At 44.1% G+C, this 24,128-nt stretch overlaps 1 protein-coding gene across 3 annotated transcripts; it reads right to left on the bottom strand.

Moving 5' to 3' along the window:
- Positions 1–11,786: 11,786 nt before the first annotated feature.
- LOC125447928 (pituitary homeobox 3-like) lies at positions 11,787–23,200 on the bottom strand. Of its 3 annotated transcripts, none has more exons than XM_048522730.1 (4): positions 23,048–23,200; positions 21,417–21,555; positions 13,334–13,542; positions 11,787–12,364 (listed from the first exon to the last, which is right to left on the bottom strand). In XM_048522730.1, the coding sequence occupies exons 1-4, from the start codon at positions 23,051–23,053 to the stop codon at positions 11,828–11,830; spliced, it is 891 nt and encodes a 296-aa protein (XP_048378687.1). In that variant the 5' UTR covers positions 23,054–23,200; the 3' UTR covers positions 11,787–11,827. The 3 variants fall into 3 exon arrangements, with proteins under 3 accessions (XP_048378687.1, XP_048378688.1, XP_048378689.1); XM_048522731.2 differs by lacking the exon at positions 23,048–23,200 and adding an exon at positions 21,762–22,069; XM_048522732.2 differs by lacking the exons at positions 21,417–21,555; positions 23,048–23,200 and adding an exon at positions 15,629–15,985.
- Between the last annotated feature and the right edge of the window lie 928 nt (positions 23,201–24,128).

A 24,128-nucleotide genomic window follows, 5' to 3' on the forward strand; every position in this document is an offset into this window, starting at 1 on the left:
TTACTAAAATTTATTTAAGGAAGGGACAATGGTAAATTGTTTTGACTCATGTTGCCTGAGAAACATCAGCTTTCATTATCCCAGATTGTTCAGTTATGTTCAACCGAAGCTGGGAGAAACATTTACAACAGTTGAACGACTTGTTTCATCAGTTATAAAGAGCCAAAATGGTCAACATATGCAAAAATTAATTTGCTAAATCAGAAGTAATTTATTTGAACCATAACAAGGGACAAGGTTAAGTAGCACCAAGGGTAGCAAAAGTAAAGTCAATCTTGGACTTCTGGAGACAAAGACGGAATGGTCCATTTTGCAATGTACGGGCATGGGTGGATCCTATCAGACTTTTGTTCCAATGTTCAGCATCCGAGTGGCTCCTTCCACAAACATTTTAAAGGAAAGCAAGAAATTCAAATTGACAGAGGTGCATGAGAGTGTCTTTGGCAGCTTGCAAGTTTTACAGCTGCTGCACCAGTTTAAGCAGTATTGCATTTAAATATTCATGGTGGCAGTGTAGATATTGACTTTTTTGTTACAAGAGGACTCAATGAGTATTAAGCTGCTTGTCAGTTATTTTTCTCAAAAGCTGAATTCTTGCTCGCAGAAATAAGTTTGGAAAAGAGATAAGATGGAAGCTCTAGAAAGAGTTTGATTTTGGTGTCAACTCTGCTACATTTTGTAGTCTACATATTCAGCAACTCTATGGAAATAGCTATCTATGTGGACTATAACCTGTTTATTTTCCCTGCAAAGTTTCTTACCAAGAATCTGAGACCATTCCATTTGAGTATAATGTTACAGCCACACAATTTATAAATCATTAATACTGAAGGGGAGACAGAATCTTGATAGAAGCTGCATCAGACCAAATATGGAGGAACGCTGATGTCATGATCATATGGATTTGTGCACAATAGATTTTATATAAAGTCTTTGTGTATTTCGCGTGAATGCATTGTCACTGGGAGAGCAAAGCCTGTTAAGTGAATCACAAATAGTCATAAAAAGAGATCATGATAGAAAGTTAAAATGCCTTTGAAAGATAATTTTTATATTTGTGAGGGACAATGTATAACTTGAAGTTTATTATATTTTTATGTGTTAGAAAGGGAAAGATGTGGCTTTAGTTTCATTTTTAAGATTTGTTCCTGTGTGTTTGTTGGAAGGAAGTCTGGAGGCCTGTTTGTGGCAATATATTTTTAATGTCATTTGATAACCTTTCAAGTGATGAGGTGGGAGCTGAAAAAGTGTCTTAAAAAAGCTGTTCTGTTGCCAAGTGACGAGTCCAGGGACGGAAGAAATGCAGAACAATCCAGAAGTTAATGAGTGCCTGAGATTGAAGTGTTAATATTGCTTGCAAGAAATCCTGAAGGATTGCTAGAAACTTTGTTCAGTGAATTTAAGTGTTTGCTCTGAAGTTAAGATAATAGTGAATTTAGTTTGCAGTTGGTTTTAGATATCTCAAAGAGACATGTCAGCTAATCAAAATAGCATCTTTTGAGTGAACAGAAATTTGTTAGATTAAAGCTGGTTGCAGCTGTCAGCCCAACTCAGAAGCCTTACTGTGGAGATAATGATACATTTCACTGGAGCTTTTGTGTTAGTGAGATTATTGCTGAGATAAAAGGCTTCTGAATTCTATTTCTACTGTGTGCAGTGAAAATGTTCTCATCTTTTTGTCATTTGTGATATAGTTTCTTTTTATGATGAATAAATGTTTTCTTCTTTGGTTTACAAGTATACTGGCAGAGCTTTGTGTATGTATTCAGTTAATAATCTCTGTGATTCAAAAAATATTGAGTGTAGATATTAGTTTCTACAATCTGACTTGTGCAGTAGTATTTCCAGCGGGGAAACCTACATGGTACAATGTTGAAGATTCCCTGTTTCCCTCTTGACAAACAAGTACAAGGGAATTCTCCATGCTACAACATTGAAGATTATGAAGTGGCCCAAATCTGCGTGCTGATGTTCAGTTTTAACTTGCTAGATCCATTCTTAAACTATCACATTTTGCATGCCAATAACCTGTATGTAATTGAACTGAAGATTTCCTCGAGGACTGCATTGATGGTCAGTCCCACCAATCATGCCATGAACTGAAGTATCTACAGCACTTAGATTGGTGAAGACAAAGTCAATTAGGTTATTCCTTCATGTTGGTTCTCTCATTGTCTGTTGCAAGCCCAGTTTGGCATTTATATCCTTTAGGACTCGGTTAGTTTTGTCAGTGGTAGTATTGTCAACTTATCCTTCATAATTGACAGTTCTCCATTTGAATGTTTGATTGCACTGTCAATGTATGTTTAAATTGCTCTTCACTTGGAGGAGAATGTGTTGATCAACACAAAAATCTCTTCAAATGCTAACCAAGTTTTGGAGATCTGCTGTGATACATGCTTGAAAGCTTTTTCCAAACTTCTGATAAGTGGTGTCAGTTGTGAAAAAGGTGACAGTGCAATTAGTGCAGATCATTGTTTTTATTAATGGAAAGAGGAAGAAAAGTTAGATGTTAATAAGTTGAAAACTATAATAAAATATAAAAATCAGCTAATTCTGGAGATGCAGTTAGGAACCTTACTTTGAAAACCAAAGTATAAATCAACACTTAGAAAGCCATAGAAAGTTGCAAGGTACCTTGTTTGATGTTCTGGAGTTTAGAATCTGTGTGTGCAAAATAACCATTATAAATAGTGGTGAGTTTCTGATCTTGTATTATTTATCAAGATCAGTCACTTCTTCCACTTTGCATCAAATGAGTTTTTCAAAAGCAGTCATGTAATCAGAATTGGGGATGTTCACTTGCTTGGACAACAGTCAGTACCATTTGCAACTCCTCAGACCATTTTCACATGCAGCAAGACTTGGATCATTCAGGCTTGACAGATACATGGCAGGCAACATTCACATCACACAAGTATCAAGAAACAACCATCCACAACAAAGTAGAATCTAATCATCTTCCCTGATATTAAAAAAGGGCATTGTCATCACTGAACCCTACCACATGATCTGAACTGAGCAAGCCACGTAAAAGCAGTGGCTACAAAAGAATGTCAAAAGCTGGGAGTTCTGCAGCAAGTAACACGTCTCCTCACTTCCCAAAACCTGCCCAACAAATACAAGGTATAAGTCAGTAGTGTGATGGAATACTCAGTTGCCTGAATGAGTGTGACCCAACACCTTTGAAAGAGACACAACACCATCCACGGCAAATCAACCCAATTGATCGTCTCCTTCCACCACCTGAAATACTTCAATCTCACCAATGAAGAGTAGTTGCAACTGTCTGTATTTACAAGATGCACTGAAGCAACTCACCCAGCCTCCTCTGACAGCTGCTGCCCAACCTACAGTCTTTAACAGGGCAGATAGATGGGAGTACTTGCAACTTCCCCTCCAAATTGCACACCATCCTGACTTGGAACTATATTGCCTGTTGCTGGTCAAGGTCCGACAGCATTGTGGTGTACTAAAACCAAAAGGACCGCAGCAGCACAAACTTCTCAATGAAAGTTAGGAATGAACAACAGATGTGGAATTAGTGAAAAGCACTCCCATTTTATCAAGATTTAAAAAAACACAGATCATGAGACTGAAATGTGAAATTGCACAATGTTTTAATAAAGAATTGCTGAGAAAAAATGTATTTTGTTAAGCCTTTCATTTTTTACTCATAGAACAATTTGCAAGAAATATGAAATTCAAGAAAAAAAATAATGTTGAGAGGAGAATGCTGATTTATTGGCAAATAGACTTTGATTTGCAGAGGCGTTGCCATTGGAGAATGTACCAGTTAATGATGACTGACAAGTAACAGTGAAGCTGCGTTTAAATTTTTAAACAAGGCAGATTGACTTTGATTAGTAAAGGCAAATAATGTCCTGTGAAATAAACTGGAGAATGGTTGTCACCCACTGTGTTACATTAAAACAGATGCAGTGTGTGTTCATGTTCTTTCTGTTTTCAATGTGTCCTAATATGTACGGCTTCCATTGTGAGCAAGCGCACCACAATGTGAGACTGGCTGAGAGTCCCATATTGGTTGTCAGCATAATTCTTTGCACACATACTATTGATTATGTCATAAGTTTTATCCCATCTGTGGAATCATATTTAATGTACTTGGGAGGGCAGCTCCCTGTCTGACAAAATATATATTTTTTCAGTAATACTCATGTTTTAGACTAAAACTAGAATGATATGTTATGATCAGTCCAAACACAACCAATGCCAGTTTGTACTTTGAAGTAACCCTGAAAGGGGAAGCAAAATTGTTCAAGTTTGCTGTGACTTGCACTTGAAAAGCTTTTTGCAACAAGTCTTGTAGAAAATTCAGAATTGTCATTGGTAACCATTGAATACATTTATTCTTGAAAATACTTTTGTGTTTTCTATTGAAAACACGTTTTTTCAGTGAAACCAAAATTTTCTTTCTGTTTAGATAGTAAGTCATCGTGTGACGGGCTTGGGGATATTAAACCTGACGAGTTAAACCATTATAATTATGCATGTCAGACCCTGCAGCATATAAGTCAACTTTAAAAGATACAAAACCGAATCATGCATCTGCTTTTATTTGCCATTTTTGCCTCAACTCAATATATGTTATGAGTAGGTTCCAATTACTGCTGTCTGCCAATCTTGGGAAACAAATGAACTTACTTGCGGTTCACAAGTGATCTTGACAAGTATTTACCAGGCTGCATGGAAAAGGGCTAGTTAACCCTGCTCGCTGTTTAAAGTGAAACTGTGAATGTAAGAGAGTGGGATGTAAAGGACCAATTTTAGGAAGCTTTTCTTCATATTAAGTGACTCAACTTGAATTTTTCTGGTAAGGATAAAGAAGATTACAAACCTGAAATGGCTATCCACAGTGATACATGGCTTGTGTTGGATGTCCCTCAGAGAAATAGAGAAAATAGGAAAGGGAGTATGCCACTCAGCCCTTTGAACCTGCTCTGCCTTTCAATTTGAGCATGGCTGATCATCCAATTAAGTACTCAGTTCTTGCTTTCACCCATACCATTTGATTCCTTTAATCTAAAGAACTATTCTATTTCCTCCTTGAAAACCTACAATATTTTGGCCTCAATCGCTTTTTTAAAGTTAAGAATTCCATAGGTTCACCACTCTCTGGATGAAAAAATTTCTTCTCATATCAATCTGAAATGACCTACGCCACATCCTTTGACTGTGGCCCCTGGTTCTTGTGTGTTCATCTTATTTTCATCTGTTTCTTCTTCCCTCCCATTTGCATTGTTTTCCCCATAGGATATTTTGTGCATTGTGTTTCTAGATCATGGTTCTCTCTACTAACAACAGCCAACTGAAACCCAGAAGCTCTAATTACATGGTTTTAAATTGCAATCAGGGAGTCCATTTTGCTTCCACCTGACCCTATGCCCACTTCTGTTTAATACCATTCTCCTTCAGTTCAATAAATGGCAGGAATTTTTAAGGTTGCATTGCTACCTTAGTGGTATTATAATCTGTGACATGAAGTTCTGTTGCCAGATTTGCAACACTGTGCAGCTAGTTCATGACTTGCCTTCACTGGTTGGGGCATTGAGGGTAGGAGTTTAGATGTCATGTTACAGCTGTATAGGACATTGGTGAGAGAAGTCAGAGATGGTGGGAACTGCAGATGCTGGAGAATCCAAGATAACAAAGTGCGAAGCTGGCTGAACACAGCAGGCCAAGCAGCATCTCAGGAGCACAAAAGCTGACATTTTGGGCCTAGACCCTTCATCAGAGAGGCATTGGTGAAGCCGTTGTTAGAATTCTGCTTACAATTGTAATCACCCTTCTATCGGAAGGATGTTGTTAAACTTGAGAGGGTGCAGGAAAGATTTACAAGGATGTTATTAGAGAGTTTGAATTATAGTAAGAAGGTGAATCAGCTGGGGCTATTTGTTCCGCTGGAGTCTCAGAGGCTGAGGGGTGACCTTACTGAAGTTTATGAAATCTAGAAGGGCATGGATAGGGTGAATAAATAAGATTTTTTTTGTAGGGTGGGAGAGTCCAAACATAGAGGACATAGAATTAAGTTGAGTGGGGAAAGATTTTAAAAGGACTTGAGCGGTACCTTTTCCAAGCAAAGTGGAATGAGCCACCAGAATAAGTGGAGCTGGGTACAATTACAAGATTTAAAAGACATCTGGATGTGTACTTGAATAGGAAGGATTCAGCAGGATATGGGCCACATGTTCTCAAATGGGGCTTGATCCGTTGGTGACGTCTGGTCTGCACGAACCGGTTGGGCTGAAGGATATGTTTCTGTGCTGTATGACTCTAACACTGAACTCTGAAGTTACGCCTTCACTTTTGCATGTTTGTGGAGAGGAAATGGCTGCACATCGGTCGGTGGGGTCGCAAAAGTGATAATAGATTCAAATATACATGTTTCTTCAAAAACCTGCGCAGCCTAGTGAAGACCCAATTCTGCCAGTCAACAGCAGCTTGTATTCTCCCTCGCTCCGATTAAAGCAGAAGATAGTGCCAGAGCTTTCACCAAAGGAGAAGATAATTTCAGTCAAGGAAAGCTGCCGGGTGGTGGGGAGTTGGGGGGGGGGGGGGGTGGAAATGACTGAATGATTGGTGGAAAAGACAGGTTATTAAGATTTACGCACAGATTGGGAGAAGACAGCCAGATGAACCTGACAAGAGAGTATGGGGGATTATAGAGATCTTTACAGCGTAGAATTTAACCTCAGTCTGGGCTCTGCGGTCCGACGAAGTGGCCACTCCTGGTATCATTCCTGCCCGTTCTGATATCATAGCCTTTACCAGTGTAATGACCTGTTGAAGATTTCGACACAATTCACTCGACTTTAATTTCCGATTTGCCCAATATTTAAAGAACCGTCTTCACTCAAGTTTTACAGGCAAGATTGGGGAGAGATCAGCATCCAGACTTGAAGGGGCCCGACACTGATACAGGTGAGTGATCGATTAACTGAGAGAGTCATCGACAAATTCCCAAACTTTACCGCACAATGCTCGTGTCACGGAAAGGTGGATGAACTGGTCAGTTTCTGAGTGGATTTGAACAATAATCCCTCGTTTGTTTCATCCACGAATGCTGCACCTGGATCCGCTCAATTGAGCTGGAAGAGGCTGCAACAAACGAAATGCAAGAATCTAAACCACCTTGAGTTAACTACGTTTTGCTGAGATGAGGGAAGTTGTGTTTCTTTCTGAACGCATTTTCCGTCCAGTGCTGGGCAAGAACAGAAATATTCTCCAGGAACAGACAATCGATCATACAAAGCAGGGAACAACACTTTTTTTTCCAAAATCGAAGACCTTAGTCGTTAAGGTTCCCGTCGAAGGTACCTTCATGCCCTGCCAGTTATATATTGTACTGTGTTTTTTTACTCCCAGTTGCCCGCTGCCTGAACAATGTGGACTCTGAATTCCCCTCCCTCCTCCATGCACACCATTGAACAGGTCACAATAAAAACCGAAAGAACCGCGGGTGCTGTAAATCGGGAGCAATTCACTCCCGCCCTTTAAAGCAGGTCGCAAGGGGTTAACGCCTTCAGAATGCAAGTTATACCATCTCCTCCAGCTGACCGTTCATCTCAACCCGTCACACCTCGCGCTGCATCTCGCCAAACACATCCAGTTTTCAGATCTCTCCCGACAAGGAGAGCGGTTTCGGTTTCGTTTTAAAAAATACAGGACGTGGAACGTAGCTCAGGTTGAAGTGTAATCTGAACTGCACCTGACTCTCAGGTGGGACCGTTTTGTCAAGCCAATTGAAAGATGTAAAGTTGCGCAGGAACATGTGTGCTGGGAAGTTTTGTTTTTAGTTATTACCTGCAGGGCAGCGGTGTGATCCTCTATCCCGCGTTGCTGCGGATTTGCTTGCACCGGGAAATTCAGGGACTTGGAGTTGGACCGAGGATGCAGGCCTGTTCCGTTCACAATGACAAACGGCAGGCTCGGTGACTGGAGTCACACTGCTCCCCGGTTGGCAAGAGAGAAACCAGGCGTTGTTCCCTTACGTAAATCTCTATTCAATTGCATGTGAACAATTTACATGCACACGAGGTGGATAAAGGAGACCTCTCACTCCCCCCAACTCTGAATCCTTCTGGTTTTGAAACACGGACTTGGCGAGGAGCCACTTCAGTGCATCAGAATATAGTAGGCATCAGGAACAAAATGCTCTAAAGTGCTGGAAATTCGAAGTGATTATTTAGAAAGCTACAAATCGTCAGCATTGCGCAGAAAGGGAGAATTGACCTTGCAACTCCGCTCTTAGAACACAGTCGCCGGCTGCTCCGTGCGTCCCATCGTTTTCTTTAGCTGTTATCTCTTGAATAAAAAGTTTTGGGCGGGGGCGGGGGAAGAGATGATGCATAGTCTGTAATTTTAACAGTGAGATGGGAGGAAGGAGCCGCAATTCCAAGTTGCGTTTGACTTGGTCGTTTGACTTTTTTCCCTTTCATTCATGCTTGTTCCTCTTTTTTTTCCGAGACCCAGAAGGAACAGTCTCGAAACGATGCAAATGTGCCGGTTTGTGATCTCCGGCGCTAGGGCCGCGTCGCCGCGTCGCTTGTGCTTTCTCTCATTGAGTATCGCGTCAGCGGGTGGAATCCTGACCGACGTTGTTCAGTTTCCGCCCACCCCCACCTAAAACTTAGTTTCCCTTTTATTTCACCCTTCTCGTTTGATATTTACCGGTAAATTCGACTGGCCTAATGGTTCATGAGCTCTAGAAGGGCATAGGTCAACTCTAAATAAATATTCTTTGGCAAATAACCGGGCTATGTGCTTAGCTAGGGTAACAAGAGCTTGCATTTCTGCAGTAAAATGCCCCCCTCCCCACAAAAATAATGGACATCAAGGTAAGGAAATTAAAGGACAGGGAACCGTCATACACAAGATGTGGAACAGTGACGCGGCGTTTCGGTGTGTCAATTTATTGCCTTGGAAAAGATGACCAGGAGCGCGATCATGCGTTTAATCAAAACCGACCGGTGTAATCCTGTGTCCCGTGTTGCTTTGCATTGGTTTGCGCCGACCGTTCGAGCGAATCGACTGTCGCGCTCACTCAACATCGGGGGGGTGGGGGTTTGGGGACTTCCTGCTCCCGCTCCTTCTCCACCTACACATTCAAACCGCTGATCGCCCACTCGGAGCAAGACAACGCCACAACTTGGCTCAAATTGCTCGCCCGTCCCGTCGCCCTTCTGGTGAGCATCGCCGGATCAGGTCCGCCTTGCTTTCACTCCAACCGGGCACTGTGCACCCATTCTGGAGCTGTCGTTTTAAAGCGTTACCGTGCGTCCGGTTCAATATTCGCTCAAAGCTGAGAGAAGTTCTCCAAACAGACAAAAAAAAAGTTTGAATTCTAAACGAAATATTTTCCTCATAAAATAGGTTCAAACATCTCGTCTAGTAACGTCTTTGGAGACACCGAGAATTGAATATGAAACTCTACATTCCTCTGTCTCTCTATGACTGGTTTACGGCCATACTTCGAGCAGGCCTTAAGTGAATCCAGTAATTCATGTGAACCAATAATTTTAGAAACAAGGCTTTTTTTGGTGCTGGTCGCGGAGAGTGAGAAACTGGAAAGAGAGAGGTTGATATGAACAGTTCTCCATTTGTTGAATAATCCTGCTCCGCCTTTTCCTGGAGTATTCGCAGATGATGTTTTCTTAGAATTAAAAGTCTCGCGTGTAAGTGGAAACAGTTCGAGCACAGTGTATCTCTCAAAACCGTACTGCACTTTTCAGTCAGTCAGCGGAAATTTCATGTAGTGTTCCCACCGTAAAGTAGATCCGCCATCTATTTATTTTGATTTTTGAAAAAAAAGTCAAAAATACACGGCAGCAAAAAAAAGTGTTGGCGATTTCAGACACTGTACAGGTGCAGCCGAAGTAATCGTTTTTAACAAAAATGCTTCTAAATACTTGATTTATTCCGCCCTAAATTCAGACTGAGGTGGTACCCCCAAAGAACATTGAACTTTTCTCCCGTTTCGTACTTTTGAGAGGAGTCACCGCCCTGCCAGCACAGGGGAGGTACACATGCCTCTGCTGGTGGGCTCTCTGACTGAGACCTGCTCTGACCGCGCTTCCTGCATCATTTCACTGTCTCGCCCTCCCAATCTGCGGATTGACAACAAAAAAAGCGAACTTCAAACAAAACTTGGCCGAATTTGAGTTTCCAAAATCGCCTTTAAAAACAAAAGAGCAGGAAGGGACGCCTGTGGGATGGGGGGAGCGGGGGGATAGGTGGTGGTGGGGAGAGCTGGAGTACAGCCATCGAGGTTCTTGACAAATCTACAGTGCTATCCAAATATCAGTTCCACCGTTACACACCACTAAGTTGTGGAAGAGCCCAACTCTTCCAATTAAAATTTCGAGGACGCCAAGTTAATTTCCATTGGACACAAGCCATTCAAACGAATCTCGTTCTGAGGAAGGATCGCCGGACCTGAAACGTTAACTCTTGTTTTTTTCCTTCACAGATGCTGCCTGACCTGCTGGGCTTTTCCAGCAGTTTTTTTTGTTCTTAATTTTGTCCTGTCTGTCCCAAATCAAAAACCGGCGGCGCTGTCTTTATATAGAGTTTGCCCAGCCCGACGCTGGTAGGGACCTCGGAAACCGATCGAAGTCTGGCGCAAACCCTCCTGTTTCTGATCAGCGTGCACTGACCCAAGATCGGGAACGCCCAATCTCACGCGGCACTTGCTGCCCATTCGCTTCTCTCCCGGCTTAATAAGGGGAGATCTCTAATCGATAGGCATGCATGTGTTACAATGCTCTAGTAAAGTCTTAAAACAGCACAACTGAAGCGTAAACTGTCCAAAAGCAAGACAAACCCTATTAAACGTAAGTGTACAAACATAACTTCAAAAAAAGAGTCCGTTTCATTTTCATACTGTCCTATTTATACGGAAACAATGGAACACTACAAGATTATTCATATTTTAAAATATATTCCAGACTATCAATACTGAAAGACCCCTCCCAACAAAAAAAAACATTTCCACTGCCCCTTTCTTAAGAAAGAAAGACATTTTGGCCGATGTCTTGGACCGAAGGCGCCAAACACCTGAGCGTGATGTACTTGCGGCCGCCGTGGTTGTGCGGAGGGACATGTTCTAAACTGTCATGTGGACCATTTCCTAAATGATCATTTCTAAATCTGCCCTCCAAAATGGAAAACCTGATCAGGGTGGGGGAAGAGGTGGCGGGATTGGTTGGGGAGGAGGGTGGGGATGTGGTGTCGGGAGTGGGAAATGTTCTTGCCTCTGTGAGAACCTGTGAAGGAGTTCTCGCAGGGAAATGTGCCGCCCAGCAGAAATCAGCCGCCTCCACAGACGTTCAGCGTGCCTTTGACTCAGTCACAGTTATCTCGAATTGTGTTTGTCAAATTTGATAAGAAACTGGAAAAAAAATAGGCTTTGACTTTGCGTTTTAAGTATCCGCCAATTTAAAAGTTGTATAGAATTTTTTTCTGGAAAAAAATAGATATTTGTTTGGGATTTGTAACTACTCATTCTCATTTCCTCGCCACGTTTGTGTAATTCAAATATGACCTTCTGTACGGGCCGAAGTGCACATGGATGGGCTGTAACGAAGCTTGTTCAGTGGCAAGTGTAGAGAAGTGCTAAGCGTGCTGTCGCTCCAGAGATAGGGGTTTTGCTGAAACTTTTGGTCTTTATAAATTGAGGGGGAGAGAGCGATTATCATAACTTTTTGCGTGTTGGAGCCTGAACTCCCCCTCCACCACCCACCCCCGCACCCACACCCTGTCCCAAATTGTTCGCCTTCAAGCGACATACACAGTTATCAGGTCCATTTTATACCGGCCGATCCACCGCATATTGACAGGGACTGAGGTTGGAAGCTGGGTTCTGCATGGGCCCATAGCTGAAGGTAGAAGAGTGATGCTTGGCTCTAAGTCTGAGGCTGGCCAGGCTGGTGTTGCAGTTGTCCCGGTACACGTACGGGCTAGAGCTAGACCCGTAAGGGCAGGGAGTGCCAGACACCGCCGAATTCAGCGAAGGGCTGCCCAGGCTGTTCAAATTATTCAGGCTTGAGCCCGGTAAAGCGGATGGGACCATAGTCATTGAAGGCAGTGAGCTGGGTGTCGAGAACATGCCTTGCGACGATAGAGAGTTGACGTTCATGGAATTGAAGAAGGAGAAACTCTTGGCCGAGATGGGAGCGGTGGCGAGTCCTTTCGTGGCCCAGTTATTGTACGAATAGCCGGAGTACACGTCCTCATAGGGCTGCACAAGCCCATTGAAGGGCGCTCCAAAACCTCCCTTGCAGAGCTCTGCTTGCTGGTGGCGTTCCCGTTTCCTCCACTTCGCCCTGCGATTTTTGAACCACACCTAACCAAACCGAAAAGCACAACAGTTTAATTCTCAGCTAGGGTGACGAGAAGGTAAAATGCAAGTATGCGGTTCCTTTATTTTCTCTCTAATCTACGCAGCGGGCTTCTGATTGACGTTTTGCCGTGCAGTACATTTAAAACCTAATTTGTTACACGGGAATCAAAACACACCCAATAATAAAAAAAATGAGCGAGTGTTCCAACACAATCACAAGGGTAAAATTTAATAAAGCCCAGAGGATTCCATATGTCTCGTTCACCCCCTTTCTTGACTCTCAACAATTAGAGCACACACTCGATCAGGTTCCTCTCTCCCTGCACGCTTTGTGGTAAAGGTACAGTTGTACTCGTGTATGCGGCCCATATATACATAAAATCTACATATCTACACGTCCCAAATGTACATTTATTGAGCACGAGCAGTTCCACCTTCCCGGTCGGCGGAATCCGTTATGTCATTTCGCCGACTGAACGGGTTTGTTCAACTCGTGGGCGAAAGTTGAAGGAAAACCCCATGTCGAGTTCGACATAAACCTCCGGTTCAAGGCGTTCAGAGACCTCCACCCCAGATGGGATAAACACACACCCTCGCGGGATTTGAGGAACAGACTTTGAGCTAGCCGGAATGGTGCGTTCTCTCCTCTCTGAACTGATTGCATTTTTGTAACCCATTGATCCCTGAAATGCCGCCGTTTACTATCTTTCTTCACAGTGGTGTTCGAAAATTGCGCCAAAACGTATTTTATTCCCTCAAGTAAGCCTTTCTTGCTTTGAAAACAATTTTATCCACACAAGGTGTAAAGCTAAGATAAGAAAAAACACATCTCGCTGTTTCGTACGGAGATTTTAAAGTCTTAAATTCGAGCCAGCGCCTCAGTAACGCCAGTACTCTTGATTTGGGGATCTAAAAAAAATCTGCAGTTAACATTGGAATTTTTTCTTTCCCTCGCTGTTCTGCAATATTTACCCTGATCCTGGCCTCGGTGAGGTTTGTCCACACCGCTATTTCCTCCCGGGTGGACATGTCTGGGTAGCGGTTCCTCTGGAAAGTCGCCTCCAATTCCTGCAGCTGCTGGCTGGTGAAGTGAGTCCTCTGCCTCCGCTGTTTCTTTTTAGCCGAACTGTCTTCGGAGCCCGAATCGTCGGACTTACATCGTCGGAGCTGCTCGCTCTCTCCTGCCGGGTGGGGTGAGCAACACAGACGGGAACAAGAAATTATTGTCCCTTCCTCACGGCGCCGCAACACAAGCTTCCTCAGGCCTGAACAAGTGCAAAATTATCACTGACTGGGACGTATCTCTCACCTTCTTCCAACCTGCACAAGGCCTACAAATTTACCTCGTCGCTGATTTTTGATTTTTAGAAAAAATGTCTGACTACAAGATTGGAAACTGACTTCTACATTTTCCCCTCGATATTTACAGTCATCCCATTTATTAGTCACTAAATATTGTATTAAACGTACAATTTACGGCTCGGACTACAACTTTCAATCCGCCAAATAAATTTATAGGACTTCGCTATTGTTGCACTCATTTCCGATCTTGGCCCCAATGATTTGCTCCACTTTGACGGCGAACCATTAGCATGGATCAGCACACAAAGAAAATAAATGTTTTGTAAACTTCGGTCGGCCTGCTGACGTATATTTTCTTAAAAGTTAAAAAATACGTATAATTTTTTTTCGCGGATAATCGCAAAATGATCGGTACTGGTGGCGTTTCCCAGGCCGCTTCCCGGGATTTTTTTTTCGATTTGGAAAACGTGTAATGTTTTATGCTGGCCTCCTCTCTCTCTTTTACACTGCAAAGCCTGCATCATGAACAGAAGTGACACGCGGGAGGGTCTGTTCAGTTTCTGAAAAACAACCCCTTCCCCTAATCCATAGCAAGGTACGGTGAGTAAAACTATGAGTAATTTTTTAACAAATACGGTTTTTCAAAGGTGGTTTCCTGTTGACCCGTTTCACATTTGATATTTCCCAGAGCGCTGGAAGGAGTAATTTGACTTGATCAGTCTCATTTGACGCATAATTTGGTTAATTAGTTTATATATTTATATTGAGACTATTGCAATGTATGAACTCCGGCCCGTCTCTTCAACTAATCTTAATATGAGTGTTATTCTTCACAGACGGCCTGCTGCCTCTGATAACTGTGCCCTTGCACTGCCGGCACACTAAAAATAAAATCCTCTCTGATGTGGTTACCTGGACGCTTTGGAAGGACCAGCACGGATGTGTGTTAATTCTGAGTTAAAGTTACTGAAGTAAATCGTTGTATTGGAACTTCTGCACCGTTCGCCCGACGGTATGAAAGGCTGCATGTGTGTCGGGAGTCGACATGACTAGATTGGTGAGGTTACCCGTATCGAAACGCCAATGTTGGCAATTTCTCTCCTCTGCACGCCGGCACCAACTAGAAAAAAACACCTTTCGCGTGCCTTGCAAAATGTTATTTTCTCACTCTGATAATTTCCACAGTTTTCGAATGGCAACACCTCACCCTGCTAGCGTTTTGAAACACCGTATGACCAGGGCTAGTATATTCTAATCGCGGCCAGCAACTTGAAACAAGAATTGCCACTAAACTGGAGCTATTAATTATATTGGGACCGGAATGAGTACTAAGGCTAACCTTCAAACAATGGCTAGTAACTCGTGACTGGGATTTAATACTTACTCACAAGACGTGGTCTATTGAAATCAAAGCGAGTACTGATAGCTGGGGTTGCATTGATTGTGACCAAGATGTGTTTGTTGTGAAAACCATTCAAATTAATTGCAAAATCGCTGAGAAACTGCCCCCGAGTGCGGACAAACTATTTTATCACCTCTATTTCGTGAGTGTGCCAACTTTATGCCTCTGGTGAATGAACAGAATTCACAGTTTGGGATTTAAATGTACTTCCCGCGTGTTCATTCCCATTTTGAGCTCGCAAACCAAAAGGAATGAACTCCAAATAGCGACCCCGCCGCCCCAGCCACGACCCCCTCCCCTCCAGCCACACATTTGATTTCAGACGTAAGATTATTTTAGAAAATAAATTTTCCAAATCAATCCGTTTGTTTAAGCGGAGAAACTGGAGAATGGGAGCAGCCAAGTCAATGGATTCGGAAGCACTGTGTCAACAGTTTTTAATCGCGTTGGTAAAATTGTGGAATTCCAAACAAGCAGTTTAGCGTTTAAAATAATTCGGGGCAACTCGTCAAAAAGGACAAGTTGAAACTTCAGCTCTTGTTAGGTTCTCTCCCCAATCTTACCTCCACTCTCACTGTTCGGCGTCCCGGCTAAGTGCCTGATCCCGAAAGTACTGTGATGTCCAGATGTTGAGTTTTGCAAAGATTTCAGAGATGTCGCTGCCATGCTGTCCCCGCACCAGTTTCAACCAGGGTCAAGGTTTCCGATCAAAAAGCAGCCTTCTAATGGCCCATGCAGGTTTCTTTCTGAACAGGCAATGTTTGTTTTTGTTTTGTTTTCTTGATTCCAACTTCTTATTCTGCTTGAAACGACTTGCACCCCAGGTTCTTTAATCCTAGTTGCTAATTCCAAAGACTGGTCTTTCCCTGGCCGGTTCGATGGGACGGCTGTTTCCTTTTGCTGTCCATTTGGACAGACAGTAGTAGGGTCCGGAATAAAGCGAGCTGGATAAGTGGGGGTTGGGGATGTAGAGGAGGAGGAGGCCAGGGAACGAAGAGGAGGAAATCCCGCCTCTGCATATGCTGGATTGGTGACTTCAGGCATCTGGAACACGGAGCTGTCGGGCAGCGAAATCTTCGATTGGCTCCGTGATCTGCCCCGTGATGATTGGTGACGCTTCGCAGCAAAGCAGGCGAGCAGCTGTCGGGGTGGCTCCAGGAGGCTGACTGTCCCAACAGTCATACCAGTGGCTCTCTCCCACACAAATACCTGAATGCTTTTCCACTCAACTACTTGAGTTCAGTTGCAACTTGCAACTTATTCCTGTCCCATCATTTCTGGCAGCCTTGAATCTGAACTCGATAAGACTGTGTACAGGCGGCAGAAGTGATGGGGGATGGGGAGAAGGGGAATACCTTATCAAAAAGAGATCTATGTGGACCATTTCAATGCTGTGTTTATATATGTATATATTTATATATATGTGTGTGTGTGTGTTATATAGAAACCTCGGTCCTCTTCGAAACTGGTGTGAGGATAGCCTGTGCCTCGGGCAACTAAACTAAGAAATATAGCGCCAAAACTGAGAAGGCGCGCCTTTGCCGCACTGTTGTGCAGCCTGGATCTTGCCACTGATAATCTGATCACATTTTGTGCTTGAATTGTGTACACGCAGAGACGCCAGTGCTGCCATAAACGTTTGTATACAATCTCATTAATCCTATCGATTTTGCTTAAAACGGGACAAAGTTCAACTAATCTGACTTGAAATGAGAAGGTTGCTGTGACTTTACACGCTGGGGTGATTTTGTAGCTCGTTTCGCTTGCTGTACGCTCGTTGTAAACAAACAACGGGAGCCTCGGATGAGAAAAGACAGGCTCTCCTCCCCAGTGTGATGTGCAGATGTCAACAATGCACAGCTGCTGTAAGATTTATTCTCGGGGGCGGAGAGTTGCAGGGAATAGTTTCGCCTTCAAAACGGTGATGTCATGCTCCTGAACCTTTGGAATGATTGAAGAATACAATCTGTTCGTTTGGTTTTCGCAACTTAACCGGACGATTGTTAGGAAGGAATGCTTTGCTAGTGTTGTCTGGTCGCCAAGTCAGCTCTCCTCAGTCCAGAAGCCTTCTCTAGCTCCGGTTTGACAGCCTGGTTTCTGGGAGAGGGAAAAGGTGTCAAAACAGGTGAGGAAGTTCACGAGGGCTCCTTCCCGCCTTTCAGGCGCCAGAGCCTTTTTTTTTCAAGAGGGAATGAATAGGTGGCACCATCGAGAAGTGTTGTTCACTGGGAAGCCCATTCCTGAATGGTGGGCATGTCAGTGGGTGCTGGGTCAGTGTGAGTCCCCTGGTTCTCCGACCCAACACGCACGTTATATTATCCGCAATGTTTTGAAGCAAAAATGTACCAAAACTCAAGAGTGGGTCAGTAATCAGGAAGGGATGAACAGTGGCTGATTGTCGCGCATGTGAAGCCGGCTTACTCCTGGCTGCATGTCGGCCAGCACCCTGGAGGCTTTGAATTACACCGAGCGGCAACGTGTCATATTTTACCGTGTGCGGCGAGACTCAAGAACAGGTTCGTTCGTTACAAGGACCAAAGTGAAGCCTTCAGCTTCCGACCATTCTGCGGGAATGGCCCTCCTGCTCTAAAAATGAAAGGCTTCTCGAGGTTTGGACAAGTGATGAAGTGCTGCACCGTGGTAGAATCATACAGAGCGCAGCAGTGGGCTAATCGGCACATTATACCATCTTTGGATGAATCATCATCTTAGTCACACCCACTTCTAACTCTGCGAATACTTCCCTTTCAGACCTACATTGCCTTTGTCGTAGAAAACTATTTTAATTCTGCTTCCACTCGCTTTTCGGGCTGTGTGGTCCGAATCAAAACAACCAGGATTTTAAAAACGTACATCTCGTCTTCAATCTCTTAGATTATTCGCTGATATATGTGTCCTAAACTTACACGTCCTCTCAGCGGTAGTAATAAATTCACCTCCTCCGCTCCATGAAAACCTCTCCTAATTTTGACTCTGGCTTCTTTGTCGGAGGGATATCCCACGTGTTTCATTCTCTCTACATACTTTTCATATTTGGCATTATTCGGGTGAATCTCATCAACTTCTCTTTCATTGGATCTACTCCTGTAAATACAGATTTTTATTCCCCCCTCACAGAAATGTTTGCTTGCTCTTCGCACCGCATTTGGATGTCCCCCTGATTCCCAGCTCTTTTACTCGACACCCACCCCCAACCCCAGTCGCCAAATTCCTTCTCCCACAAAAATAAGTACACCAAGGGCAAGGTAAAAAGCGGGTGATTCACGGCCGTGTTTTCAGCCCTCACAACTGAGACCAGGCGATCTTCCTCGGCTATCTTTCACCCCCGAAATCTGACTATGCCGACTGTTTTATGATTTCAAAGGTGCGAGGCAGAGAACCGTGAATTGCTCACGGGCGAGTGAATTGGGGGGAGGTATATAATTATGGAGCGCACTGGGATGAATTTTGTGTAAAAAGGGCGGCGGGACGCACTTCTTCGGCCTTGTCGTATTTGGAAGTATGACATGGCTCGGTGGTGAGCGACCAAGGCCCATATGATGATGAAAACTCGTGCCCACACCTAGCTGCTTCCCCACTCCACATAGAATTAATTTAGATATCGAAAGCTGCAGCCTCGCCATGGAGCAGCCGATAAGAAAGAACTGAACGAAATCGATGCAGTATGTTTCCATGTCTGAGCTCCGGCAAACCTCCTGTCTATCCGATTTGGGTCGGATGCTCAGTGCAGAGCTCTCTCGCCCCCTCAGAATTGAGTGATATCTGCACCGAATTTCTTCTCCCTCCACCAGCCCACAACTCAACGACGGGGCCTGAACGAGTCCTATTCGGGCTTTGTATTTTTAGAACCACTTTGTTGGACCGTCCCTTGGCACCGAGAGCAACTCAAGTCTTTTGCTTCCCCTGCCACACATAAACACACGCACACACAAAATCTCCTCAGTTCTGCAAATAGCCTTGCGGAAGAACACAGATGAGAGAAATCCGTTCACCCACCCTCCTGCATGGATTCTCACCGCCTGATTTCACAAGGTTACACTTTGTACTCGTTCTGCCGCTAATCGGGAAGCCACCCTGACCCTAACCCACACGGTTTGTTCGAATTGATGGACGGACCTTTCGACTAGGTTTTCCCATCCATCCAGCCTTGTTCCGTTCAAAAGCCAAGCCTGCATTGGTAGCAACGCTTTCTTCCCGGCGGCCGTGCGGCTAAGCTCGCAACCCAACCGGTTAGTTTGTCACTCACAAACTTCCAGACGATGTTTGCCTTTTTAACCGCCTCGGGAGTTCACGACGTTGTGCAGACGCAGCGAGCAGGAGCCCCACGTTAGCAGAGTATACGGGCGAAGAGATATTGGGAATAAGGGAAGACTGAAGCGTCCCGGATTGACAGCGTTACATGGGCCGGTCTCTTCCTCTGTCTGGGAGTAAAACACTTCGCACCCTGACGCCGCTCTTTGCCCCTTTTGATTGTGATTATATATTTCAGAAGCCTGTCTCCTGCCAGCGGGGTTTTCAGTCTCATTGCCCTGCAATATTCGCTGCACCGCATTTTATTTCGAGCCCTCTCACACCGAGGTTCACGCGCCCCTGGTTTTCTGGTTGCCATCAGTCCCAGGACAATGCATCCACCACCCGCAACTCCCACCCCCGCCCTCCCTGCAGCAGCAAATGTTTCTTGGGTTAAAATTCTCACTTGGGTCCAACCTATTGATGTAGTGGTGCGCTGTTTGAAGTCAAGAACACTGAGAGAAAATGGCTTGTTGCCGTTGGGAGACGGTGCCGTTAAAATAATATGGAATTTTACTCTGATATGTATATATTTAAAAAGGTGCTGTGAGAAATCATACACTTGCAATGAGGCGGATTCCTTTCCATTGTTCCTGACCTGAGGTGACTTTGAAAACTGGCAATTACTGTCACCTAAAGAGAGAGAGAGACATTTACAGGGCGCACCGAGAATTTAGAAAGCAAAGCGCACTACCCTTAAAAAACCTATCACATTTCGAAGTGTCCGACGCTATCTTGTTCCATTTAACTTATAATCAGGTGCTTTATTTTACAGGGCACTTCAAAGTGAAAATACCCCCTTGCTTCTCGACAACCGGAGAAGCTGTAGCATGTTATAGTTTAAGGTGCCAACACACCATGCATTGAACTCTTAGGAAAGGAGCCCCGAAACGTTTTGCATTCACTGCTGGGGCGAACTATAAAACAAAAAAATTCTGACATGGTAATCTTCGCATTTAATTATCGGATGTACCGGCACATTTATTTGTTGGCGTAACGTACTGTATTACATCTGGGCATCGTGCAGTCTTTGCCAGGTCTATCGACTGACACCAGTTCAATGAGTTGTGTTTCATTGGCCTGCAAGCAGCCAGGACACATATCTGTCTGGTTAATTTATTACAAGCTTGCGGGGAAAAAAAATCTGGAGCCAGTAAATCCACTCACGTTAGCAATCTAACCATGCCGTGATGTTAATTACGACAGGGCAGCTCGGCGTCTACTCAAAATAAAGACCCTTAATATTTATCTGGAGCTTTGTTTAAAAAAAAGTCTGTCCCCGCTCATCTCCACTGCCAGTTCTCTAAAGGGTTACTGCAGATACCGAGTTTACACAAAGCCTGTGCAGTGCATTTTTTGACACGACAAACTATTGGATGGGAACCCATCGTTGCATGTTAGAGAATACTGTACATTATTTCCTCTCGTCTCGTCTCTCCTTTGGTCCAATAGCATTTGTACAAATCTATGTGCTTCTGTCTGGAGGCTCCTTATTTCTATAGCCAGGCGTTTGTTTATGCACTGGTCAATTACAGCCACGAGTGTAATATCTGACTCCGTTTTATCCCAGTGATTACCCTGTTCAGAAATATTTAAGGCTCAGTGGAACAGAGTCGCGCAAACGCAACCTTTCAGTCTGAAGTTAATCGGAATCATGACTTTCGAATTAAGTAAGACGCTCAAAATACAGGACAACGCTTTTCTTTTGTGACGAGACACACATTTTAGAGCTGAAACGGGCCAGAATGCCAACCCTGTCCACAAGCTGGATGCAGCTCAATCTAGATAACGTTATATATTCAGCAGATAACTGCCCCTGTTGATGTTGAATGCACAAAGCCAGGATAACAAAACCTGTCACATTTCATTTGCTTACGTGCAAAGCAACACTGCAAGGGTTCGATTTAATACCTAGTAAGGAATCTGCCCTGTCTTGGGATTAAACTGGATTCCTTTTGATGGTGCGAGGGTTGACTTGCCATCGACTTTGGGACAGAATGTATGAATGATCTGTTCCTCCTGCGTCCTCCGCGAATTTGCTCAACGCCGCTATCTCCTTACCGCACTTTTCCTGATGGCTGGAACAGTTGACCGTCCCCGAACCCGTCGCTCCTCCTGAGCTGCTCGGCTTCTGCCTTGGACATCCTGAGTTGGTTATTTCAACGGTGCCAAATGCAAATTCCATTCGAAGAAGTTGATCCTGCAAGCAGTACAGAGTAATGTTAAAAAAAAAGCGGGGAGAATATCAGCAGCCGGCGCGACGCAGCTCACATTGACCTGAATAATTTCTTTGGACAAATAATGGATAATATGTTATTATTTGTACGCGATTTATTTTGTATTATACATATATACATATTCGTATAAAAGTAATATACACATAAAATATATTGCCCGCTTCGTTACCAATATCAGTCAAAAGTCCCGAAATGTTCATACGAGTCCATATCTTGTTTTGGTGTGAACTGGGACGATCGTAATAAAGGACGCTTGTGCGTTGTTTCGTGTTGAAGAAATTCGATTATCTTGTTTGCAAGTGTGCAACATCTCCGAAAATATCTGCTCTAACTCGCAGCCTTCCTCAAAAACATAACCTTAGACTTGGGAACAACTCACACATCATCAGGATACTGTCAGAATGTGATCTCACTGCCGCACGGCGTGGGATTTGCCTGGCGGATAGTTTATATTTTCGGATTGGTAATATTTTAACTAGGAGAAGGTCGGCAACCACATCTGCACTCCGCGCGCGCAGGGCAAGATCTGTCTTCGTTTCTGTGTTGTAAATCTTCTTTATTGGAAAGACTACAGGAACAAATCAGTGATCGCATTTCCTGCAAGACCAGTAGCTACCTGCCAGTTATTGTTAGTCAGAGAACAGCGATTGAGTGAGCCCTTGTTGCTGTGTACATTGAAGGCGAACCCATGTCTAGAGTTTTGCAGATAGCCGCGGCCCAGCTCAGCTTCTGACTGAGCCATGAGCACCAGTGCTGGCAACGTGTTTACCTGCTCCCCAATTCGATGTATATTTAACACAGCCCTGCTACATGGTAATACTCCACGCTGCTTACTGATCGATCGGAAACGCTTTACAATTTCCTCATCGACGCTCAAAAGAGGGATTCATTCCAAATCAAAGAGTTACCAGGAGGAAGAGTGGCCTTCTGCGTAGGCAGTTAGGGCCAACTTTTCAAACAGCGTTCTTTTTGCCACATGTGAGCATCGACCGAAGTAGATGCACCCCCCACCCCATCGAACCTCCCCCCGCTCCCCGAGTTTAACAGCAATGAATAGGCGGGTAATGCCTAAGAAGGGTTAACTAAATCGTGGACCCAAGTGTTTCGGCGAAGTTATCCAGTACAGCACATAAAGGGGATCAAGTCAGACTTCTTTTCCCTCGGAATGCCTGTCCGGCCAGCCACAAGATAGTGGACTTCCAACGTGTGGGCCCAGGCTGAGGACCAGAGTAACAGCAGTCCCTCGGCACTTGCGCACGAGGTTAGTGCTCATTTCAGTCATATGTCGCCTTGGATACCCCATCTCAGCAGGGAATCACCACCTTCCGCAGAGGAGGGGGACAGCAAAATTGCACATGCACAATTGCTTTGAAAAGGCATTTTGTTGTTCAAACGTCCCTGTTAAAATTTTCGGTTTCGCGCTACGTAGACACTAATAGAGAGAATGTAATTTACCTGCATTAACCCGACCCCACAACTGAATCAGTAGAACGCTACAATCTGGACTTTTTTTAACATGCAAAGACGTGCAAAGTTATAATGTGATTTCAAAGAAAAAACTGCCTTTTTAAGGCGTGTATCGATTATTAAAGTCACATTTGCTGTCGGGATGACTTCTGACGCAGGTTGGATTTCTACAGTATAAGACCCTATATATTTACCAGATGATTGGACTAGTTAGCAAACAGAAAAGGTGGAGACCTGAATGGGGAGGGGACTGAAAGACACATTTGCATCGCGCATCAGAATTAATTTTGAGGATTTGACTTGATTAAGATGTCTGTCAGTTTGCAATTCAGAAAACTCATTATGGGACTTGGAGCCAAGAGGCTAGTGCTGGGGCAGATGGAATTACTGTTCAGTGTTTGCAGATGATAATTTGTGCTTTCAGTCCCGGATTTGCATATATTGCATCTGTCAAGTGCCTTTCTCTCTCATTTAAAAATAACTTTGAACTGCCGCCGTGTTTCCTAATAAGGGGGTCGAGGATATATTACCAGCTTCCTTTCATTTTCAAGTCACATTGGTTGCACAGAATAGCATGAATATTAATATGCTGCTGAAGTCATCCCATGTCAATGCTTCAGGACTCGTGTCGAACAGCCACCATCGCCTTTTTGTTTTTCGACGGTGCCCCGCACACTAATGCATCAAAATGATCGAGGGAAGTGCTCTTTCTCCTCAGAAGGAGCAATGAGAGACCTAAACTTAATCTCAACCAGAGTGAACACACTTTTGGCTGGGGGCTGGTGGTTATGACTTATAGGGGACATTGACAATACGGCGAAGCTGTTCGTCCGTGTCTGCGGCTATATCTACCTCCTTCACCTGTCTTCTCTCTCACTATGTAAAATTAGTAAAGGGAAATCCAACTGAAGTGTACCTTTTTTTTCTGTATTCATTCACGGGATGAGGGCGTCACTGGCTAGGCAGCATTTTATGTCTGCTGGGCAATTAGGAGTCAACTGCATTGCTGCGGGTCTGGAGTTACATGTAGGCCAGACCAGGTAAGGATGCAGTTACCTTCCCTAAAGGG

Source organism: Stegostoma tigrinum, chromosome 40 (assembly GCF_030684315.1).
Source record: "Stegostoma tigrinum isolate sSteTig4 chromosome 40, sSteTig4.hap1, whole genome shotgun sequence".
Lineage (NCBI taxonomy): Eukaryota > Metazoa > Chordata > Chondrichthyes > Orectolobiformes > Stegostomatidae > Stegostoma > Stegostoma tigrinum.